The sequence below is a fragment of the Rattus rattus genome, chromosome 8 (genome assembly GCF_011064425.1).
Source record: "Rattus rattus isolate New Zealand chromosome 8, Rrattus_CSIRO_v1, whole genome shotgun sequence".
NCBI classification, from domain to species: Eukaryota; Metazoa; Chordata; class Mammalia; order Rodentia; family Muridae; genus Rattus; species Rattus rattus.
Window position 1 is genome coordinate 57728695 of NC_046161.1, and position 21753 is coordinate 57750447.

A 21753-nucleotide genomic window follows, 5' to 3' on the forward strand; every position below is an offset into this window, starting at 1 on the left:
ATATGTAGGCATAATGTTTTTATACACTGTGTAAAGATTACCCTTATGTTACTCAAATGATTTCTCTGACCTCATAGCTTATTTCAATCTAGACATGGTACTGTAGTGCATTTCCTGTCTCAAGTTTATGTAAATAATTCTTATCATTTATTCTTGACCTTGTCAATAAATACTGATCACCCAGTGGCTGGGCAGAATAGAGAATAGGGAGGGACACACCAACCAAAGGAAGGAAAGGAGGAGAGAGGGAGATTCAGATCAGCAAGGAGGATGGAAGAATTGGAGCTGTGAAGAAGGGGTCCAAAGGACCAGATCAATAATAACATGCAAGTGTCATGGGATGGGGCTGGGAGATAGCCAGATTAGCATAGAAATTTCACATAAATCATTTAACTGCTCAGCTATTGAAGTGCAGTTTTAAATAAATCTTAATGTTTCTGTGTGTGGTTATTGAGGACTGTCTTAAAGAAATACAAACATGGGATGAATACACTGTTTACATTTATATTAAGAATAATTCATTTACAATCATATATCTGATAGAGGCTTATTATCTAAATGCAAAGATTTTTTTTAAAAACCTGAACTAAAAGAAACAAATAACACAATATAAAAATGGGGTTCAGAACCAAGTAAAGGTTCTCAAAAGGGGAAACACAAATGGCTGAGAAACATGTAAAGAAATGTTCAACATCCTTGGTCACCAGGGAAATGCAAATTGAAGCTACTTTGAGATTTCCTCTTATACCAAAGTCAGTAAACCAAATGATAATATATGCTGATGGAAACAGGGAGGAGGGAACAATTATTCATTCCTAGTGGGAGTGCAAACTTGTACAGCAACTTGTGCAGAAATCAGTGTGGTATAGTTCCTTAGGATGTTGGGAATTTGTCTACTTCCAGATACAGATTCTTGAGCATTTGCTCAAATAATTCTACATCCTACCAAAGAGAAACTTGCTCATGTTATGTTCATAGTAGCTAGAAATTGAAAAACACCTTAGATGTTCATCAACTAATGAATGCATTATAAAATATAGTACATTTACACAATGGGATATTAGTCAGATGTTAATAAAAATGAAATTATGAAATTCACAAGTAAATAGATGAAGTTAGAAAAATATCCCGACTGAGATAACCCAGATTTCAAAACACAAATACATTATGTATTGTCATAGATGCAGATGTTATCCTCTAAGCCTCTGATTAGATAGGAAAACAAAGTTGGGTGGGTAGGAAGGTTGTGGTGCGGAACTGGGAAGGGAAAAACCATCGTTAAAATATATTGCATAAAGTCTTTTAATAAAAAGTTAAATAAATTTAAAAAGTGTTTCATGCCAACATGTAAACATCTCAATAGTTTTGTGCTGATTATGTTGAGATAAAATATTTTAATATATTGGATTTATAGTGTATATCCTAAAGTTAATATATCGCCTTGCCTACTTTTTCATATTTAAAAATTAGGAAGGCAAATGTGAATGATATCTATGGCTCACATATTTTTGCTGGACAATTCTAGGGCTCTCTTATTATTAACACGAGTATAGCAAGTCACTTCAAATCAGTGGTTTTTACTTTAGAATTTTATTTCTCCCTTTTTTTCAAATAAGTCCATGGCACCTGGCATGTCATCCCAATTAGAAAATGTTATAGGCTTCTCATTCCAATACTTAGCCACAGAGCCTTTCTTCCATGGTTTAAAAGTTTGATTTAATCATTGTATACCTTTCGTGGGTCCTATTATCAACTGTCAGTTCTACTAAAGCAGTAATCAGATAGAAGATGGGCTGTTTTGTTCTTATCCATTTTGAAGATTTTATCTTTCTTTTGATTTTCAAAACTAAAAGAAGTTTCCAGGTGTGGTTGTCATTAAATATATCTTATCTATCATTTGCAGTGTTTGTGCAATGTGTAATTTGATGCACCACTTTTGGAAAATTGTGTCACTATTTATTTTAAAAGTTTCCTCCTCTCTTGAGATAGTAAATGCATGCATGCTATAGACTTTTGGTCCATTTTCCATCTATCTCCTGTCCCTTTTTGTGGATAACTGACCCCTGAGGCTATCCTCTGACTGCCACGAGAGGGCCAAGCACAGGTGCGCTGGCACTCACTGGTGTGGACACACAGCACAAACAAACACGCGGCTTTAACTTCACCAAGCTGCAGCTACTGCATCTGCAGTTCTTTCCTCGAGTGGCCAGGTTTTTCTTTATTTCTTTGTTTTCTTGTTTCTGTGCCTGTCAGACTTTAGTAGGAGAGCAATAGCCTTTGTTTTTATTGAGTTAATCTTTCTATATTTAGACATTTGCTAGATGCTATGATCTTTGCTGCAGTCTTACTCTGAGATCCATTCAGAGGCTTTTGTAGTTGGTTGTACTCATAACTTTAATTTGATCTTTATTACAAGGCCAAGTTTTCCTTTTTTGGATTTGGTGTATATCACTCATGTATAGAGGTACAAGGACAACTCTGGTGCTTGTTGTCTCAAGCTCAAGCTGCAGGCCTGTGCGTCAGGCACCAGTTGAACCATCTTGCCAGCCCCTTTCACTATATTTTTTTCTCCTTTTTGAAATGTAAAAACTCGTCTTAGTTTTCCCAGCTTTTCCCAGTTCCTACTTCCTGGAATCTGTTTTCATGCCTGCTTCATACTTCCTGATACATTTAGAGGCTCAAAATTTTTGTATTCTTTGACAGAACAGTCAAGAACAGTCAACGATCAAACAGCATTGTGTTTTCTAACTGCTTCCTTAGTGCTGTGAACACTTTAGGACTTCTACGTTGTCACTGGTGCCAGTTTTGCTAAATATTTCACCAACTCACGTGATTTTTGATACACCGATTTCCATGACACTGTCCATGACAGTGACATAGCTTCTATGTCACTGCTTCCGTGTCACTGCCACCAAGTCAATATCAAATTTGTAGATTTTGCTTGAGGACACCTTTCCCTTGATACTAATTTATGTGCCAGCACAGGCTGGCTATGCTTCAGAATTTGAGAAACAATTGCTGGTTGTTTCTAACACCAGAAACTTTTCCTTGTTCATGTTCTTCCATATGGACGGCCTGTGTCTCTGATCACTTTTAGTCCTTCAGAAACCAGACTGTTAGAGTGAGCCATTGGAATGAACTTCTGTGGTTTTCCAAGGTAGGAAAGAATATTACAGCCGACACTGACGTATCTCACCTCCGCTCATATCTTACCCGTCCAAACAATTTACATAGCTATGCCTAACTTTGGAGAAGCAGTGAGGGAGTATAGTTCTGTTATGTGCCTTGAAAGGGGAGAACCAGAGTATTTGTAAACAATACTAATGTTTCCCACCATGGCAGTATCCAGGCCAGAGAGAACGATTGCTGCTGGTTGTGGGCTGTCTAAGATCATGGCACACCGCCAGTGTCTGTGAGACCAGCCCCTCACACTCCTGCAGAGAGTAAACGTGATGCCGGTCTTCATACGGCTTGTTAGAACTTCATTTCCTTCAGAAACTAGATGGGGCATTCTGTAGCATTACAGAAGTACCAAGAAGGAGTCTCATCAAGTTACCTACAAACTCAGCGACACACTTCTCTAATATTAATCAAGAAAAATTAGTTCATAGGGTAATCTGACTCCCTCCACACTCAATTTTGGACAAACAAACAAACAAACAAACAAAAAACCCGAAAAACAAAAACAAAAGCATCACTGAGATTCTATGATAATAATGGTAGAAAACAAAGTTGAAGGAAGGCATAAGAGGAGTCCTCCTTTGATCCAATATCAATAATAACATATTGTTTATGTGGCTTGCTTTTTCTTGAAAAAGAGCTCACTTTGAGTTCAATCAAAAGTAAAAACTGGCAACGCAGCTTACACTTGGATTTAGGTAAATGGTTCTTATTCTAGCATAAGCTAAAGAGATAATGGAATCCTAGGAGGCCAATCTGAAATACAGCCCCTTTCGTAAGGCAGAGGCAGGCATAGGGACTGTGCAGAGGAGGTCGTTTCTGCAGCTGAGGCATTGAGACAACACACCTTTGAAATGGACGTCAGAATTCTTTCATTAGGCTGGGAATCATATTTTAGTTAAAGGGAAGCGTGCAGCTCCAAGCATTGTTGGCTGCATAACCACGGGAAAATCTCACTGAGGTATAGTGGAAACAACACCCTACAGCACAGGCATGCAGAATAAACGAGATGGTGAAGTGAAAGTGCTCATGTGGCTAGCTCGAGGTTAGTGCTCTACGGTGCTGCCCCACCATCTGTGTCCCTTCCTGAGAGAAGTCTGTTAAGACAGGAAGGATGGCCACAAGTTATAAAGAAGGCCTGTAGTCTAGGAAGGAAGCAGGCGAAGCAGGAAGGTTACCATGAATTTAAGACCAGTCTAAGCTTCAGAGTAAGGTCTTATCTCAGAAAACCAAAAGAAGATGAAGAAGAAAGAGGGGTTGGGGGAAGAGGGAAAAGAGAAGGGGAAGGAAAAGAGGAGAAGGAAGAGGAATGGTGGTAGGAAGTTCTTACTAGGGATAGATTTCTGCATTAATGTTTAAAATAAAGAAATATGAGAGCCCATTTCAGGAAAAATCAGGCAATAATTCAGCTGGGAAATTTGTAAAATACCAACATGGTTAGATGATTCTCTTTTCCTTCAGCATTCTTTCTCTGTCTCTGTTTCTGTATCTATCTTTCTCTCTCTCTGTCTCTGTCTCTGTCTCTGTCTCTGTCTCTCTCTCACATACACACATTGTGTGTTGTCCCTAATCCATATACATGTGCATGTATTCACATATGATATCTTTATCTCTCTATTTATATAATATAAACATATATTTATAGATTCATAAATTTTATGTTTTTGCTTTCTTTCCAGTTATTGTCTCTGCTCTCTTCAAATGGGTTCTTTTATCTCTCCTTTGCTTCTGGTTCTGTTTTTCTTTTTGTGTTGTTTCATTACTCTATTGCCCCTAATCCATATTTCTCTTCACCCTTTCACCTTTCATGTTTTGTAAGTCATTAAATGTGAGCAAGCCTGCGGTGTGTCTGGGGAATTGTGGTGGTTGTCTGTGGTGCCTCTCTATGCACCTTTCCATAGCTTTCTCTAGCCAGGCTCCTGCCTCGTGGATCACCTTCCTCTGCTCCCCTGGACCATGGCAACACATCTTCCCAATAAAATCTGCTCTTAGTTGTGGTCTCATAGCCAATGAGGTTTATCCTAGGCGCGATTATTGCTAATTAAAAATGTTTCCCAATGCCCTGCCGTGACAGCTTGCAATACACTCAGCACTGGCAATGTCTTACAGTCTCTACAGAGACTGGATTTAAAAAGAAACAGAGAGGAAAAGAAGTGTATCCAATCATCCAAGGAACAAAGGTGTAAGTAACTCCTACTGGGCTTTACTTTTCTCCAAAGTATTATAACTCTAATCAAGTGCAAAGTCTTCAATTCAAGAATGAGCACATTTCAGGTAGTAGAAAGTGATAAAGTATGTTTTGTTTGGGCTTTGAGACATCCCTGCCAAATATGCTGATTTACAAAACATATTCTGTTTTGATACTTTAGAAGAATAAAACAAATAGATTAGCCACCTTGTGGTACATGGGAATGTCTCAGTCTTATCAGTTTGGGACAAAAAACTAATTCTGAAGGGATTGTATGTAGCAGATGCAACAATTTCAGGTAAATCAGTTCTCCTGTTGTTTTCATTCTTTCTGCATCCCATCAGTTTTAATGTAATCTGCAATGCAGTATCAGCTCCATTATATATGTTTGCACCAGCACAGATCAGGCCAAGCAAAGGGCCTCAGGATCTTGACAATGCCCTGCCAGCCTGCTGGGGCTCCCGACTGTCCTCCCAGGCACTTTGTTCACAATCATACTGTGCTTAAAGTTTAAAGGGCCCCCAAAAAGTTGACTCTTAAAAACAGTATTGGTTCTCAAGTAATAAAACTGAAAATTCAGACACATTAGGGCTGTGAATATGGCTCAGTGGCAAACTGCTTGCCTAATTAATATATATTAAATTATATCTTTACAAATCAAAACATTCAGCTAAGTTGCAACTGTCTAATTATCATGTCATTATTTGTGGGCAGTGAATTTATTGTTATGTTGTCGATGTGATATGTTGAGTTTGCTCAAATAGGTATTGTGTTACATAGTGTCATAGAACATCCTGGTGTGTCAGAAGTTTGAAAATAAGTCCAGTGGAAAAATAGGAAATTATTTCTCCAGAGTGACATGAGTTGCTGGACACAAATTGGAGGTCCTGGTTTAGGACTAGCCCCTCGTATTTCATATGCCCAATGACACTAAGTTAGGATAGAGCAGCTACACAGGGGCAAAATTGGAGCTACTGCTCCCTCTTTGAGAATAATCAGAACTCCTTAAAAGAAATCATCATATCTAAACAGCAGAATGATAAAGTCTTCATTTTGTTGTTCCCTAGTTTATATTTCAAACAAAGCACTTATAGAAACAGGGCCTTTAAGGAGGTGACTAAATAAAGTCATAAAAGTAGAGCCCTGATCCTTTAGAACTGGTGTCCTTATATAAAAGGTTTTCCTCTGAATACACCCAGCCAGTCTTAAAGAACACTTCTTTGAAGGAGTGGCAGTTTGTTAACCACTGAGTCCTGCTCATCCCTGATGGGTCCATCCCTGATGAACTATAACTATAACTCCTCATACCTCAAGGTCATAGCCGATGCCATGGGCCTTACACATCTGGAGGAAAACGTAATAGAAGATGAGTGAGAGATTGTCGTGCTTCAGCTGTGTGGACATCACTGCATAGCGACTGGTTTCTGGGGCCTAGAAAAGCCACAACCAAAAGTTAGACTCTAAAAAATTTTAAATCAAGTTTTAACTTTACGGTTACAGATTCACAGAAAGCTTACTAGCTAACACAGAGGTGTTTATTTGACCACAGTAGCACTACTGTGAATGTGCTGTATTGTTTTGGGACATTTGTCATAACTAGGGACCAAACTGCTGCGTTGTCTTTTACCTATCTTAGATTGGTACTTTATTTGAATTTCACTAGTTTTTCTCCATTTCCTCTTTCCTGTTTCAGGATCCCACCCCATATTCAGTGTCATGTTGTATTCAGTCCTTATATTCCTGTTTAGTCATTTTCCCGTGTTCCTTGGGACTTTCACAGTTTTTCAGATTGCCATGTTTTTGATGACCTTGATGATTTTGAGGAGTACTGGTTAGTAATTTCTTAAAATTCCTATTTTTTTCCCCTGATGTTTTTCTCATGATTGGACTGGAGTAGTATGCCTTTACAAGAGAAAGGCCACATATATAAATCACAGTCTTCATCACCTCAGATCAAGGGTCTATGTTATTGAATTTTGGATGCTATTTCCTAAAGGTCACATGTTAAAGGATGAGGAAAGCATCAGAAGGTAGAGTGATTCTGTGGAAGATCCTTAGGTGATTGAAGAGATGCCCTCAAAAGCGATTATAGGGATGTTTGTCTATTTTAGTCTCTGTCTCACTCCCTGGGTCATAATGTAGGTAGTTTTATTCCACTATGAACTTTCTACCACTGAAATCTGCCACCCCCACCAGATGTCCAAAGTAACGGGTCAGTCCACCAAGGAGTGGAACCTCCAAACTATAAGCTAAGTAGTCCCCCGTCTTATAGTTATTATCTTAAAGCTGACCAACACATTATTGACATATTATTGATAGTGTTAGCAAGTAGCATTCCCTTTCCATAACGTATTTTATAGAAGTAAGTCACTTTAGTGTTTCCAAAACCCCCTTTCCTCCAGGGAGCCAATACTGGAAATGCATTTTCTGTTGAGAAACTGCTATCTTTAAATGTTTTTTATTAGCAGATGTTACTTATACATATAAATGGGTTTCATTGTGGTATTTTCATACATGTACACAATAGATTTCAACTGTATTCACCTATTTTTGTCCCCTTTCCTTGCTGTGACCTCTTCCCTCTTCCTAAGTAGCCCTGTGCTTTTAATGCCCCTCACTTCATTTTGCACACCTGTCAGTTGGAGCTATCCCAGTGACTGGCTGTAGTTGGCCCAGAGTTTTACTTGTATATTTCCTAAAACATTTAAAATTTAATTTGCACAAACTAAAGTATTAGATGCTAGCAGCATTGCAGCACATCGGTTATAACATGCTATATTTGTCTTGGACAATCAGCTGTTTCTCTGAGATAACTGGGAATTTGGAGGCCTGCATACAGAACCATGACCAGCTTTAGAGTGGTAAAAGATGAGTGTCCCTGGCCCAGGTCTTTAACTTAGGGGCCCCACAGGTGCTTGGACTTCTGCAATGACTTAAAACAGGAGAAGTCAAAAAAAATGCTGGCACATAGCTGGCTTTGGGGTTCCAGGAGATCTGTAGGCAGACCTCAGGCTCCAAGGGATTGGACTGATCAAGTGCCCATCAGAGAATAGATATTATTCTTCTGTAAGTCACCTATAGTCTTTCTTCTTGCTCCTTCTTCCTCTCTTTCTTTGCACATATGTCCAGACTCTACATTCATCTTTTGTAACATATCTCCATTTCATGTGGCTTTCCATCAACATTTATATCAAACCCTACATGTCAAACATTCCTGTCAGTACCATTGATAAAGATGCTTTTCCCCTAACAAATGTGTTAGGCCCTCACAGGCTAGTGCAATCTGAGTCATATATTGCCATTAGGGTTGTCCCGTCTGTACTGACTAAGACATTTTTATTTTAAGAGACGCACAAAAAACCCCATAAAAGATAAAATTTTGTTTATCAGTGGGATACTATGAAATGTTTGATACATGTATGTATTTCACAATATTTAAATCAGATTAAACTTTTTTTTATCTCCTCATTTCTTTGTGGTAAAAATGTTCAAAGTTCTTTCTTCAGTTATTTTTTTTTTAATTTGCAGTACATAACTGCTGCCATGTTGCACAATATTGTGGTGTAAGAGCCAGTTAAGAGTAGCTCTGTGTCAGCTGGCTCGACTTAACCCGGCCAGGCCATGCAGTGCACCTGCCTTCATAGGGAAAGCCCGGAGCCCGAGCCTTTGCACACGGGTGTGAAGTACAAACACACTGGAATTTACTGTGGCAACTAAGCACATAATTATGTGGTAATTACCGTGAATTTACAAGATAGTTTTTGTTATTTTTGTCTTCTAAACTTATCTTATGCTACTTTAGTATATAAATAAGCAATATTTATGCCACAGTCAGTGAGAGAGGCAGGAAAGCACCTGGAAGGTAGATCACCCTCCATACTATACTCCATGCTGTGGTCATAAGGTAGAACAAAACAGCTCATAGCCCACCAGAATGTGACTGCTGGATGTCAGTAAGACCAGGCCACTTCTTGGTGAAAACAAACTATTGTCACCCCCTTTCCCAGTCCTGAATGTAAAATTCATGAAGAATCAGGGGAAAAAAACCTCAGGATATTTGATAGATCTCTTAGTTGCCGCTTCTTTTCTGTTATTGAAACACCCTAGCCCATGACTTTAGTACCCAAGAGTTCTGGAGATGAGGAACAAGCAGAATTCCACAGTGGACAGGGCATATGGAGTCAGGAACACTGATTCTAAACCTGTGAGGCCAATGACCATCTGTGTGATCTTGAATTGAACATTAACTTCTGAACCTGACAGTGGACCGCCTAGCACTGTTTGAAACCTGGTAGTACCTGCTACTCTTTTGTCACTATTCCTTTAAAGGATTTTAGACCATAAGTAAATAGAATTCTCTGCGCTGTTCTTCTACTGGTACCACTTGTCTCCTGGGATTCTGACCATCACCACAAGATTTACTGTGTTTCCTCAAACCAGGTTGCTCAGTATCAGTCTCCCACTCAAAAGTCCTTAGGGTCATTTCCTTGCCTTCAAGCTGAAATCTAGATCATAGTGGGCAGACTCTTCCAGAGTCTCAGTGCACTGCTCTAACCCCTGCCTCCTGATTCTTCTAAGGGGATGACATTCTCCTCTTTACTACTGGAGCATTCCCTTCTCTTCTTTCCACTCACTGACTACTCTAGAAAGGCCAAGTTCCGGGTGTCTTTAAGGAGCCTCCTGATCCTACCAGGCCATCACGGTCTCTCTGGAGCAGTCACTATCATGGCTCCTGTTGATGGCCTTGTGAATTTTATTTGTGAAAATGTATATTGTGTTCATGCTTTAGTATATAAACTGTTCATTTTTAGAAAGTGATGGCTCATGGTTCTTAGTGATTTGATCTTTTCTGTACTCTCTGTTACTTATTCAGCCATCTGTGCTATCTGGGAAACCTGTGCCATGTCTACTCCGGCTTCCTTTTAAACCCTACAACTCCCTCACGATCACCCAGCCCACCCTGTGTCACCGAGCTTGGCAGATCTCAGACAGATGGAAATGCAGTGGATAACACATACCAGAAAGCAATTAGTCCCAGGGACATAGCTCTTCCTTTGAGAAGAATGTTCTGAAGTTTCAACCAGGCTTCTTCAGGCTGGAGCTGAACCCAGGCCTCAGGAACCCAAGCCCTGACTTAGCCAATGCGAGGCTGGCTAAGCAGAGCTGCAGGTTTGACAGCCTGTACATTAAACCTTGACTTCCCCAACTGCTTGCTTGGTAATCTTTAACATGTGCTTACTTTCTCTTAACCCAAATTTTCATATCTAAAAATTAACAAATCATTCCTGACTAATATATCAGGTTATGAACAAGTTCATGTGAAGGTCTTAGCAAAGTGCACGCGGGTTAGGCTTAGTGCGGTGTTGCTACCCTCAGCCTAAGCCCTGTGGCAGAGCCAGGCACTGCTCTTCATGAACCTGGAGCTCTTTGCCACTTGTCCCAATTTTCTCCATGTTTCATGTGTTGGATGAGAGACCTGAATTTACTTCTAGTTGATTCTTTCTGAGTGTTAACTGATATAGCTTAGTGGTGACTGAAAAAGTCTTATGTATGGCCTGTCATGACAGTATTACCCTTTCTAGAAGTTTCTGTAACAATAAACCAACTAAGGATCTTTTCATGAAAGGATGCAGTATGGGGAGATTGGCCTTTCCTGTTTCTTCCCAGGTTGTGTTCCTCCTCCTGTCTTCTGCAGTGTGTGAGTCTGCCAGCAAGGCTTCCTACAGGCAACCCCATTCTCTAGGACCCATAAAATCAATCTGCTCAAGAGACCTTGAGGATTACTTAGCACTTACTTATTTACAGCTAAGGAAACTGAGGCCAGAGAGAAGCTCAGAATTCATGGTCCATGACTCCCAGACCAATACTCTTCACTTCAAATTCCCACTGGCTTCATCTGGGACGTGTGGGATCTCAGAAAGCTAGCCTTCCCATGAATGAGAAGAGACGGCACACAAAACGCTCTCAGTGCTGGTCTAGGCTTATCAGACTACCTTTCTAAATCACGGTCTAACAAGAAGCTTCGAGCTAAACAAAAGAAGCCTGGAATACGCTTTTTCACTGGAGAATATAATTTTGCTTCAGCCACAATTTAAATTGATTTAGTTCTGAGCGCAGCGTCTGAAGTGTGGAGCGCACTCTATTTTCACCATGATACTTGTTTTGACAGTGATGCATTTCAGTTGACATAGCTGAAATCCTTATGTAATAAATCTCTGCCTGAAAATTAATCATGTTTATAATATTCTGAGAATTAATAACACCCATTGCTCAAATCATTAACTTAAAAAAGGAGCTTCCAAAATCTGTTCTCGGCAGTAAGGGACCACAAATAAATGAATGTTTGATAAAATAATCCAAGTAGCAGTTTAACAAGCGTAAACTGGAATGTGGCTGCAATAACACAGAACTATTGTTTAAGGGTTGGCAGAGGCTGATGAGGCTCTTATTCCAGTTATGAAGCAGGCATCCACATGCATAATGAACTGCTCTCTGAATTATTAATGTGTTGCTTATTTAGCCTCATCTGTCTAGAAGATAATGTATCCTAACTCTAATGAGTGATTGGTTTTGTACATAATTACAGTAGGAGTAGTGGGGAAATGTGTGCCTTCAACGAAGGAGTTCTAAAAATAAAGTCATCACATAAACTCTGATGTGATTGCATTCTATCAAAATCAAACCCGAAGCATTTGAGAATTCATAATAAATTACAGGAGACAGAGTCATTATTAACATCATAATTTAACACAAAAGGTTTTACTTAATCATTTATTACAGATCATATCTGTTCAAACATGTATAAATGACTTGGGTTGTTTTAAGATATTAGCAAAGATGATTTTTTTTTATGGCCACTCAGGAACTGTGGTCTGAAGGTCCAGGAAGAAGGGGAGTGGACAGTGAAAGTTGATATAAAAGGGTGATTATTTATGCCAATTTTGAAGTTAATTAAAAGTTTTAAAAAATGACCCCTTTGTGTGTGTTTGTGCACGCAAGTGTGAGTGCGTGCATGCGTGCGTGCGTGTGTGTGTGTGTGTGTGTGTGTGTGTGTGTGTGTGTGTGTAAGTACGCCTAGGGCCTACATGTGCACATGCATGTGAAGGCAGAGATTGACACAGAATGTCTTCCAGAGTCAGTGTCTTTTTTTTCGGGACAGGGTTTCTCTCGGACCCTGCAGCACTGCACCAGATTTGTACACAGGTGCTGGGTACTGAGCTCAGGTTTTCATGCTTGTGCAGCAAGCACTGTACTTACTACTGTACCTGTTACCCTACTCCTTTTTGTCTCTAAAATGTGCATATCTGGGATTTCTCAGACTTTATTTTGCTTTCAAATGTATTTGGTTGGTTGGTTTGGTAAGGAGTCTGGATCAAGCTTGGACATCTCTGAGCTCTCCTGGGAGTCTAGAACAGGTTCTTTGCTCACTTGTTTGTTTGTTTCATGTCTCAACACAGCACATTATTAAAGGAATAGAAGCAAACTAGGAGTATTTTACTTTACAGTTCTTAGTTCTGAAGGTGCTGCCATGATCGTAGATGCCATCCTTTCCTAGTGACCTCCTTCGGTCTTCAAAGGAGGGCTGATTGTGAACCTGACAACAGCGTAGTGTGTCCATACTTGCTTGTTAAGTTTCAGGTTGGCCGATGTGTACACAGATGTGCATGCTTTTAAAAAAGAACTTATTGCATGTGTAACATGCCTGGGGCCTACTACACACAGTAAGTAGTTCAGGCTGGCAGAATTTATTGCTCTCTGAAATCTAAAGCACTTTAAGTTTATTCTCACTCCAGAAACCCAGAATAGCCCTTTTGCCATAATTCTAGAAACATTTTATTTCTTTAAGTTTATAATGCTTTCCAGTTTTCTATGTAGGCAGTTTCTAAAAGTATACAATAGTCTTTGCAGAATTCCCATTCTTGGCCTGCAGCTAGGAATGACACCTAGAGGCAAGAGGGGGGAAACGAAGAGGTGCAACCTCTGTCCTATGGTTGGTAAACCTCACCGGCAGCAGGTCTCAGCCTATCATCCTACTGATAACAAAGGAGACTATAATAGAGAGAGGCAGATCATGCAAGGCCTCAACAACCAAGCTAGGAAGATCACAGGAGCCTGATCTTCTAAAATCCTGGGTAGGAAATGAAACTTCTAACACAGGAATGCCTTACATCTGCTTGAGCCATTAGTCAAAGGAGCCCATGAAACCCCCAAACATCTCAGGTTATTGCCAAGACTATTGGTTATGCTCCACATCTTGATAGGAAGACCTTATTGTATTGAACATAAAGTCAAGCTAGTGCCTAACTGCAGCCTTCAGCCCTACTGACTCATGTTCATGGCACTGGAAGGTACTCTGCACGCTACCACTAACCAACTACAAACCCTACAATCTACACCAGTGATACTGTCTGCATGATATGCTGGTGCATTGGTGGCACAAACGTTGTGGGAGTGACCAACCACTCTTTGATTGTATTTAAGGTTCACTCCACGAGACAGAACCCATGCCTGACAGTGCTTAGGTGGCTTAGAATCTGAGACTGGATAAGCCATGGACCTAGAGAAAAAACAAATGCTATCATCCTGCTAAAGGAAAACAGCAATGAAATGACTCCTTATGATGATGTTCTGCTATACCCATAGATCCGTGCCTCGTTCGGCCATTATCAGAGAATCTGCTTCTTGCAGTAGATGGGAAATAACAGAGACCCACAACTGGATAATGTGAGTGAGAGATTTTTGTAACATTCAGTCCTAAATGAGATCAAAGCCCCTCCCCCACAGGTTCAGGAAACTACATGGAAGAGGAGGCAAAGAGGTCCTTGAGAGCCTTAGGGAATGGACGCCTTCAAGGAAGCTGTCTTTTAGACACAACAGGACTAATACACACATGAACTCAGAGAGACTGTGGCAGCATGGACAGGTTCAATCCAGACAGGGTTCCAGGGCTGAAATGGGGAAGTGGACAAGGGTTCCCACCTCTACCCAAGAAGCTATCTCCAGTTGACATCCACTTGCAAAGGAGAAATTAGTTTCTCTAATGGAGTCTCACTTAAGAGCATTTAATCACATGCCCAGGGGTAGTAGATGCCCGACATGCCCAAAATCAGTAGATTTTTCTCCTATGGCAGGGTTGGGCATTAAAAAAAATCAAACTCAGTAGTATTTTTCCTAGGAAGCCCAAGGCCCTTGGGTTGGGCAAAAAAAAAAAAAAAATCTTACTGTTCTTTTGCTTGTCTGGTATGGTTTCTGATTTTGTGTTTTTGTTTTGTATCTGGTTCTTTCATTTTTGTTTCCCTGTTTGTTTATTTATTTTCTAAGGAGGCAAAAAAGGGCATGAATTTGATGGGAAGGAGGGAGAGGATTTGGGAGGATTTGGGGAGGGGAAAACATATATATTAAATGCATTTTGTTTTTTGTTTTTCAAAAAGGGTTTCTCTGTCCTGGAAATTGCCTGAAACGTGCTCTGTGAACCAGGCTGGCCTTGAACTTAGAGATCCGACCTGCTTCTGCCTCCAAGTGCTGAGATTAAAGGTGTGTGTCACCATGCCAGACTGAAAAAAAAACTTTTTCTATTTAAAAAAAAATCCTAGGTAAAAATCACTTTTTACTTTGCAGCAATCTTCACTGCAGTTTTTAGGCCCAGGGGAAAGAAGGGAGACCAGGAATCTGAGGGTAGCTCTACTACTAGTTCTCATATAGTGTGAGATGGCCGGGCAGAGTCCAGGGTGGTATCTCCATGGAGGCAGAGTAAGGGTAAGATCTGAGGCATCTTAGCAGTTAAAGTTATTGTAGCCCAGTTGTTGGCAGGCTGTGGGGCTAAGGAATGGCAGGCCTGTGGCTTGATCCTCTAAGAGAATGTACAGAGGGAGAGATCATCGTATGGATTTAAATAGCTTCACCTGAAGACTCGGAGCAGCCAAGGTTAGAAGTGTGGACCTAGGAGTATAAGGTGAAAGTGGGAGTTTGGACTAGAACAGCAGGGGATGAGGACTGTCAGAAACAGCCGGCTGTGTAGAGAAATAGGAAGAGCATTGGGAGGTGCCCAACAGAAAGCCGTGGCCTCTCGGCTTTCACACTCTACTCTCTCTTCCTGGGTGGCCGCCCCCCTTTTATGGAAGAGACTGTCACATTTGTGGACCGTGTTTTGAAGTGGCTCAGTGATCTGTCTGGTTCTTTAGCCTCTTTCTGCTCACTTAGTAGCGGAGCACCGCTCAGGGCCAAGCCAAGCAGAAGGAATCTGTCGCTCACCAGCTCTGCCTGGATGCTCAGGCGTTTCTTCTCCCTTTCTGCGTCTTCCTTAAAGCGGGGCACTTCCAGGGTGCTCAGACCACAGTTCAGATGACCGTTTGTCAGGTACAGGGTGAGCTGCGTCATGGCCAGCTGGTCACTGTATGACAGGTTGAGGCCTGTTGTCCACACCTGGTTAAGACACGAGTCAGAGAAGTCAGGGCGTGATGAGACAGGAGAAGAGAGAGCCATACTCCCAACTACATCAGAGGCCAAAGTAAACAAGTGGCCAGCTCCTCGGAGTAGACGTCTTTGCTTCTCTCTCGATGTCACATGCTGAGGGATGAAGCTTGTTTCTTACATTAGAAGATAAGTGATTATGTAGGAAGTTAAAGAAATGAAAATACCTGGTCAAGACAATCATCAGAGACCTTGGGTCTTGGTGACTCCCCCCACGCCCTGGGGTTTGTCACTTCAGAGGTGGACAGGGCAATGTTCTCTACTGAGATTGACTAAAAGCTAAGGAAGGGGTAACTAAACTGGAAAAGTAGTGCAGATAGGACGGCATGGGAAAGGAGAACTTGCTTTGAGTCTGGAAAAAACAATGTCATTTTTTATCAGAAAGTTAGACTTAAGGTGTAAGTCTTACGTGTACTACCATTTTACTTTATCAGCCTGCGAATTCACAGTACCCTCAACAGTGACCTGATGAGGACATCTGGAATTATGAGCAGACTCTGATGCAACAAAAATTTAAATGCTGTGAAAAACAGACAGGTTAGTTACACATTACTGATAACTGAGTGGTGGTTATTAATTTATTTGACAGATATTTACTGAGCATTTACTATGTGTTTAACTGGCAGAGACAAAAGTAGGCCATGTGCTACCTCCTCCTTTTAAGGTGACTTGTCATTTGAGACTCCCATGAGATCCCCAGAATCCAAGTTAGTTGAATGATTAAGGAAGAACATGCAAGTCACTAGAGAGTCAAAAATACAAAGGCCTAGGTCATGCCGTCAGGATGACAGCTCAGGGTCACAGCAAAGTGTAATGTGCTCTGTAATGACAATTGTGGAAGTAGAAAGGACTGACTGGCTTTGTCTGATGGAGTCCAGGCCGCCTCTCAAAGGACATTTGAGCTTTAAACTAGTAATAAAGCCGTGATTTGCATGGACCAAGAACATATGGTATGCCAGGTACTTCACAGGCTTCTCTGCTCTTTCTAGGTACTTTAAAAACAGATAAGACACAGGTTCAGAAGGTACCTAAGTCTACACAGTAAGTAAGGGGTAGCACTCAGATTCTAATCATTTCTGTTTGGCCCCAAGCCCGCCCTCCTCTCATGCACCTCTGGAGGAGAGGGCACTGATGCTGTACCAATCCTCCAGTCAAATTAAAAGTCAGAGTCCCAGAGAATCAAATGTTCTTGTTTAATACAGCCTATGCCATGGAAGTGTCTTGTGGAGAAAACATAAAGTATTGGATTTCTAGAGCTGTAATTATCAGTAATGCATTTTCACGGTAGGAAGTTGGAAACTAACACATTTTCATGAAGATTTGATTAAATATTTTTTTCTTCTTAGAAGGCCTACAAGTGCCCCACTCACCAACTCTGTATGTTAAAATACATAATACATCTGCCCTAGAGTGGACTCTGCTCTAACAGATCTAGCAGGGAGTGACTTGAGTAAGCATTGAATGTAAATGACATCATTATAAGAATATTAAGGGGTCAAGCTGTCAAGGCCCCTTGCTAAACTGAAGCTAATTTCAGGATCATATTCTCACAGTAATCCTCTTTCATAACAACAAATAAATCACATTTGCAACAATTGTTAAAAACTAACTGCCAAATATCTGCTGCAGTTGTAAACATGCTATTTGTCAACTTAGATATTTCCTGCTGTACGGCATCACATGTAAATCAGATGGGGACAGCTCCTGTTCCCTTTGAGGAGGAACTGAACTCTGTTCCTACATGTCCATTTCCAGAGTTCCTCTTTTCATGCTTTGGGGTTCTTGGGAAAGAGATACATAAAACATTACTGACGTTTTTATTAATGATATTGATGTTTTGGTGATAAAGCTTTTGATAAGAAAGCAGCATGGTATAGGGAAAGACAGAGCCAAGGCGTGAGAGCCCCTGTGTATAGCCTCAAATGTTTAGACTGGTACTGATGCTCTCGGTCTCAGTGCCCTTAAGTGTCAGGCCCAACGGTAATACCTACCACATGGGGTTTTAAAGAACAAACAAAAAACCCAAACACACACAACTGCCTGATAACTTCGAATACGAATGTTACTTATGAGACTGAGCATTCCTTTAAGAGGACACATTCCGCCCTGAGCACAGTGGTGCAAGCCCATAACCCCAGCACTCAAGAGGCAGAATCAAGCAAGGATTACAAATTCAAGGCCAGCCTGGATTAACAGTGGAAAATGCTGTCTTTTAGAAAGAGTCTTAGGAGTCACACTTTGTGTAGATATCAGATAGCACAGGTTTTGGGCCAGGCTGCTACTACTCTAGCTCCATTTTACTGGAGGATACTGAGATCAAAAGCTGCTCCATAGTTTACCTGAGATGGTAGAGCATGGCCAGAGCTCTGAGTTTTCTGGAGGTTAGTATTTTTGCTTCCCCAGGTGGCCCTAACCCCTTTGTTCTGAAAGGAAATAGAACAGTTTCCTTAAGCCTTTTCCTCAGCAGCGGGCTTGCCTGATTTGCTCACATAATTGTTCCATTCTCCATCTGGTTTTCCATGCTGAAAACATTGCCCAAGGCATGCTTGTTTGTGAACAGGGGTTCCGCTCTCCCCCTCTAGATTGTTGGCCCTTTAGGGGAGGCTGCTAAGTCTTTGTCTTCCCACAGTTCCCAGTGTGTGGGGTATGGTTAGTGAGGCAGGATCCACACACCATTCCAGTACCACACTGTGAACACCTCTAGAGCCATTCAGGAGCAGGCATCTGGGGGCCTCTTAGGACTGAGTCCAGATTCAGATCAAGCAAATAGTCCTCTGTACTTCCTTGGTGCATTTCCCATGTTCTTGCTGCCTTTTATTTAATCTTATTTTTAAATTTAAAATTCAACATTAACTTTAAAAACTTACAGCTCCCTATAGTGGACACTCTTGTCACATGCCAGCCATGACAGTGGCCTCTATAAAAAACACTCTGAGTAGGGATCACAACGTGTAGGTGGTGACTTTGACATGACTTACTATGTATGACGGCTTGTAATGACTAGCCTGAGGATTAATTGATTACATTTGAAGATAAGAATAGGGCAAGAAATACTCTTCAAAAAAATCACCCTGTATAATCAATCAATTTATTTTATAAATGGAGCAACTCTGACATAGGTGATAAGGTGGTTCTCTCTGGGTCTCAGCTAAGCATCAAAAGTGCAGAAGAACCTACAAGTCCTATTTCTTGTCCCATGATAACTGTTTGATGCTTTTCAAAAATAATTTTGCTAAAATAGCAAGAATGCTAGGGAAACTTGTACCAAGACCTTAAGAACACAAACAACACAAACATACTCACCTCGGCATTACTTGCAATACTGAAAGCCTACAGTTTCCCAGCATTTGAGCATTAGATAAGAAAATTAGAATCTATCCGAGTGATGAGATGGTATGTGATATCATCATGAGAGATGATGGTTGTGAATAACATGATGATACGATGTGTACAAAGAGGAAGATAAGAAGTCATGTAAGCAAGCAGAATTATAATTGACTTTCATGGATATTCTCAGACACATTCAGGATGTGCACTATCTAACCTGGTTGCTGCCAGCTCATGTAGCCACTGGGCGCTTGAAATGTTGCTGGGACACATGCTGGATCTCCAAGACTGAGGCGATAAAAAGGAACACCTCATGAATAATATCTTATACTAATGGGTACTGAAATACTACTACTATGGTTATGATGGGTTAAGTAAAAATGTTAACTTATTTTCAGCTCTTTGTTAACTTGTAAGCATGGGATATGCTTTAACACTCTCTAATCCATTGCAACTTTACCAAGAGGAGGGCCTAGTGTGGGGAGAGAAGGCCCTAGCTCTTCACCTCCATGACTGTATTATGCCTGGATTTAGAGGACAAACACAGGCCAGAATTGTTCTGCTCTCAAGGTCTTTGGGAGACAAGGCAATGAAAGGCTCCTGTGTGAGAAGGGATGGAAGAGAGACTTAATATAAGTCCCCTTTGCCTTAGGTATTCTGGGCAGATGGAGGCCGCCTGCTCGCCCTGATGCTACTGCCTCTTTCTGGTAGCAGGCAGAATGGGTGGGTGGTGGAGCATGCAGATGTGGGCAGCTGTGCTTTGGTCCTACATTCTATAATTGTCTTCCAGTGCAAGTAACATTCCATGGCAGAGTTTTGTCTTGCTTCTTGCTAGCTGCCTTTTATGAACATCAGGGTTAAAAATGAGACTGAGAGACTAGTTTATAGATTATACGATAGTTATTGAAGAACCAGAATTTGTGAGCTTTAAGAATCTACAGATGTTTTTACAAATTCATCTCAATGTTTCCATTCCCTTTTCTTTTCTATAGGAAGACTGAGGCAGTAAAGAGGCCAATGATCCAAGTTTATGCTATCAGTGTCTGAGATACAATTAAGTCACCTCTTTGGGTCACATTTCCCTTGACTAGTCACTGAAGATTATTGTCCAGGTAGCCCTTCCTTTACTGCTTCCAGACATGTCTCTGAAGCCAACTAGGGATTGTGAAGATTTGCCATATGGAAAGAAATTTTTGAAAAAGACTTATTCTTCTAGTTGACCAAGCTTAAGAGATACTGCACTGAGAATTCACCCACTACAGAGCTGGTACCTGGCCTTCAGGGTAAACCGTGATGTGTGCCTACTCCCCTCAGCAGCATGTTTGACCTCAATCACCCACGTTTTTGTTCAGATTCATGGTTCTAAATCTGATGGGAAATCTATTATTGGACCATTTGATGCTTCCTAGAGAAGGGCCAAGCCACCTGTCAAGCCTATGGGCAACACAGACATGGCTAAGCAGAAGAGGCCAGGTCATATCCCTAGCTCCTCTGGGGTGGCATAATCCAGCTGCGAGGAGGCTGAGGTCCCTGTGCTCTGGCTTGATGCAGAGGTGAGTGAAGGACTTATTGTCCACTACTACTAAGTGGCAAGAAAGACATGGCTTAACAGTCTCTAGTCCACTGCAGCTTTACCAAAGAAGAGGGCCTAGTGTGGGGCGAGGATATGATATCAGAGGCTAGGAATTTGTTGGAGGGTGTTTAGTAAAGAGGAATGACATGTTCCGGTGTCTATTTTTGAAGCATTCATATGTAGTAAGAGAAGGGACTATGAATGTCAAGGATGGAGACGTGGAGTCCAATCAGGATGACACTGCCATAGTTTGGGTGATAGATGGCAGTGGAAAGACCAGAATGGGAACTGTTAAGGGTGAAAGGACACTTATGGCTCTCATGTGGGACATGCAATGAAAAGAAGTCCAAGAATCAAAGATATCTTTAATTTCTCCAGAAAATGGAAGGACTATTTCCTAGTAGAACAGATTAAGCACTAGTTAGAGGGTGAATCTGGGCTTCAGGTTTTGTTCAGCTTGAGATACTTCTGTTCTAGTGGACAGGATGAGAGCTAATGCACATCTTCCTTCTCACTGTATTTCAGGAGCATATGTTGGGCTATACTGTCGGCTTAAAGACAAATCAGATCCTGGTAAGGAGGCAGCTCATCTCTCATGCCATTTTTGAGACAGGCGAGGCCCATAGGACCAGAGGCTCTATCTAAGAGACTGTGGTAGAGACCATCATCCTGCTTCTCACCATGGTCAGGCCAAGGTGCATGAAGCTTGCAAAGGATAGAATGATAAACAGGGCAAGAGAAGTGTCAGCAACTGAGGGCACCACAGTTACAAGGACTTGCTGAAGATGCCAGTCCTTCCTCTGCTGTCTGTCTGGTCTTCAGCAACTTTGTTCCCTCTCCCTGGGTCTACTTTTTTGTTAACACAAGCCAAAGGCTGTGACTGCAACTTAATGGTGGAGTATTTGCCTAGCACACATGAGGCCCTTTTAGGTTCAATTACTACTATTCCAAATCAAACCAAACACAGTGGGCCTAATGGCATGGATGCTGTGGTCTGTTATGAGATGACTACATG

General features: G+C 41.2%; 1 protein-coding gene across 2 annotated transcripts in view; it reads right to left on the bottom strand.

Annotated features, from left to right (window-relative positions):
* The window catches only part of Iqch (IQ motif containing H), a 182144-nt gene that overhangs the window by 14054 nt on the left and 146337 nt on the right, over positions 1-21753 (bottom strand). The window contains exons 18-19 of one of the 2 annotated variants that reach the window (XM_032909380.1): positions 15620-15790; positions 6677-6799 (exon numbers count right to left, since the gene is read on the bottom strand). In XM_032909380.1, the coding sequence (XP_032765271.1) occupies positions 6677-6799; positions 15620-15790 (294 nt within the window). The remainder of the gene's footprint in view (positions 1-6676; positions 6800-15619; positions 15791-21753) is intronic. The other variant, XM_032909381.1, reaches the window with a different exon arrangement.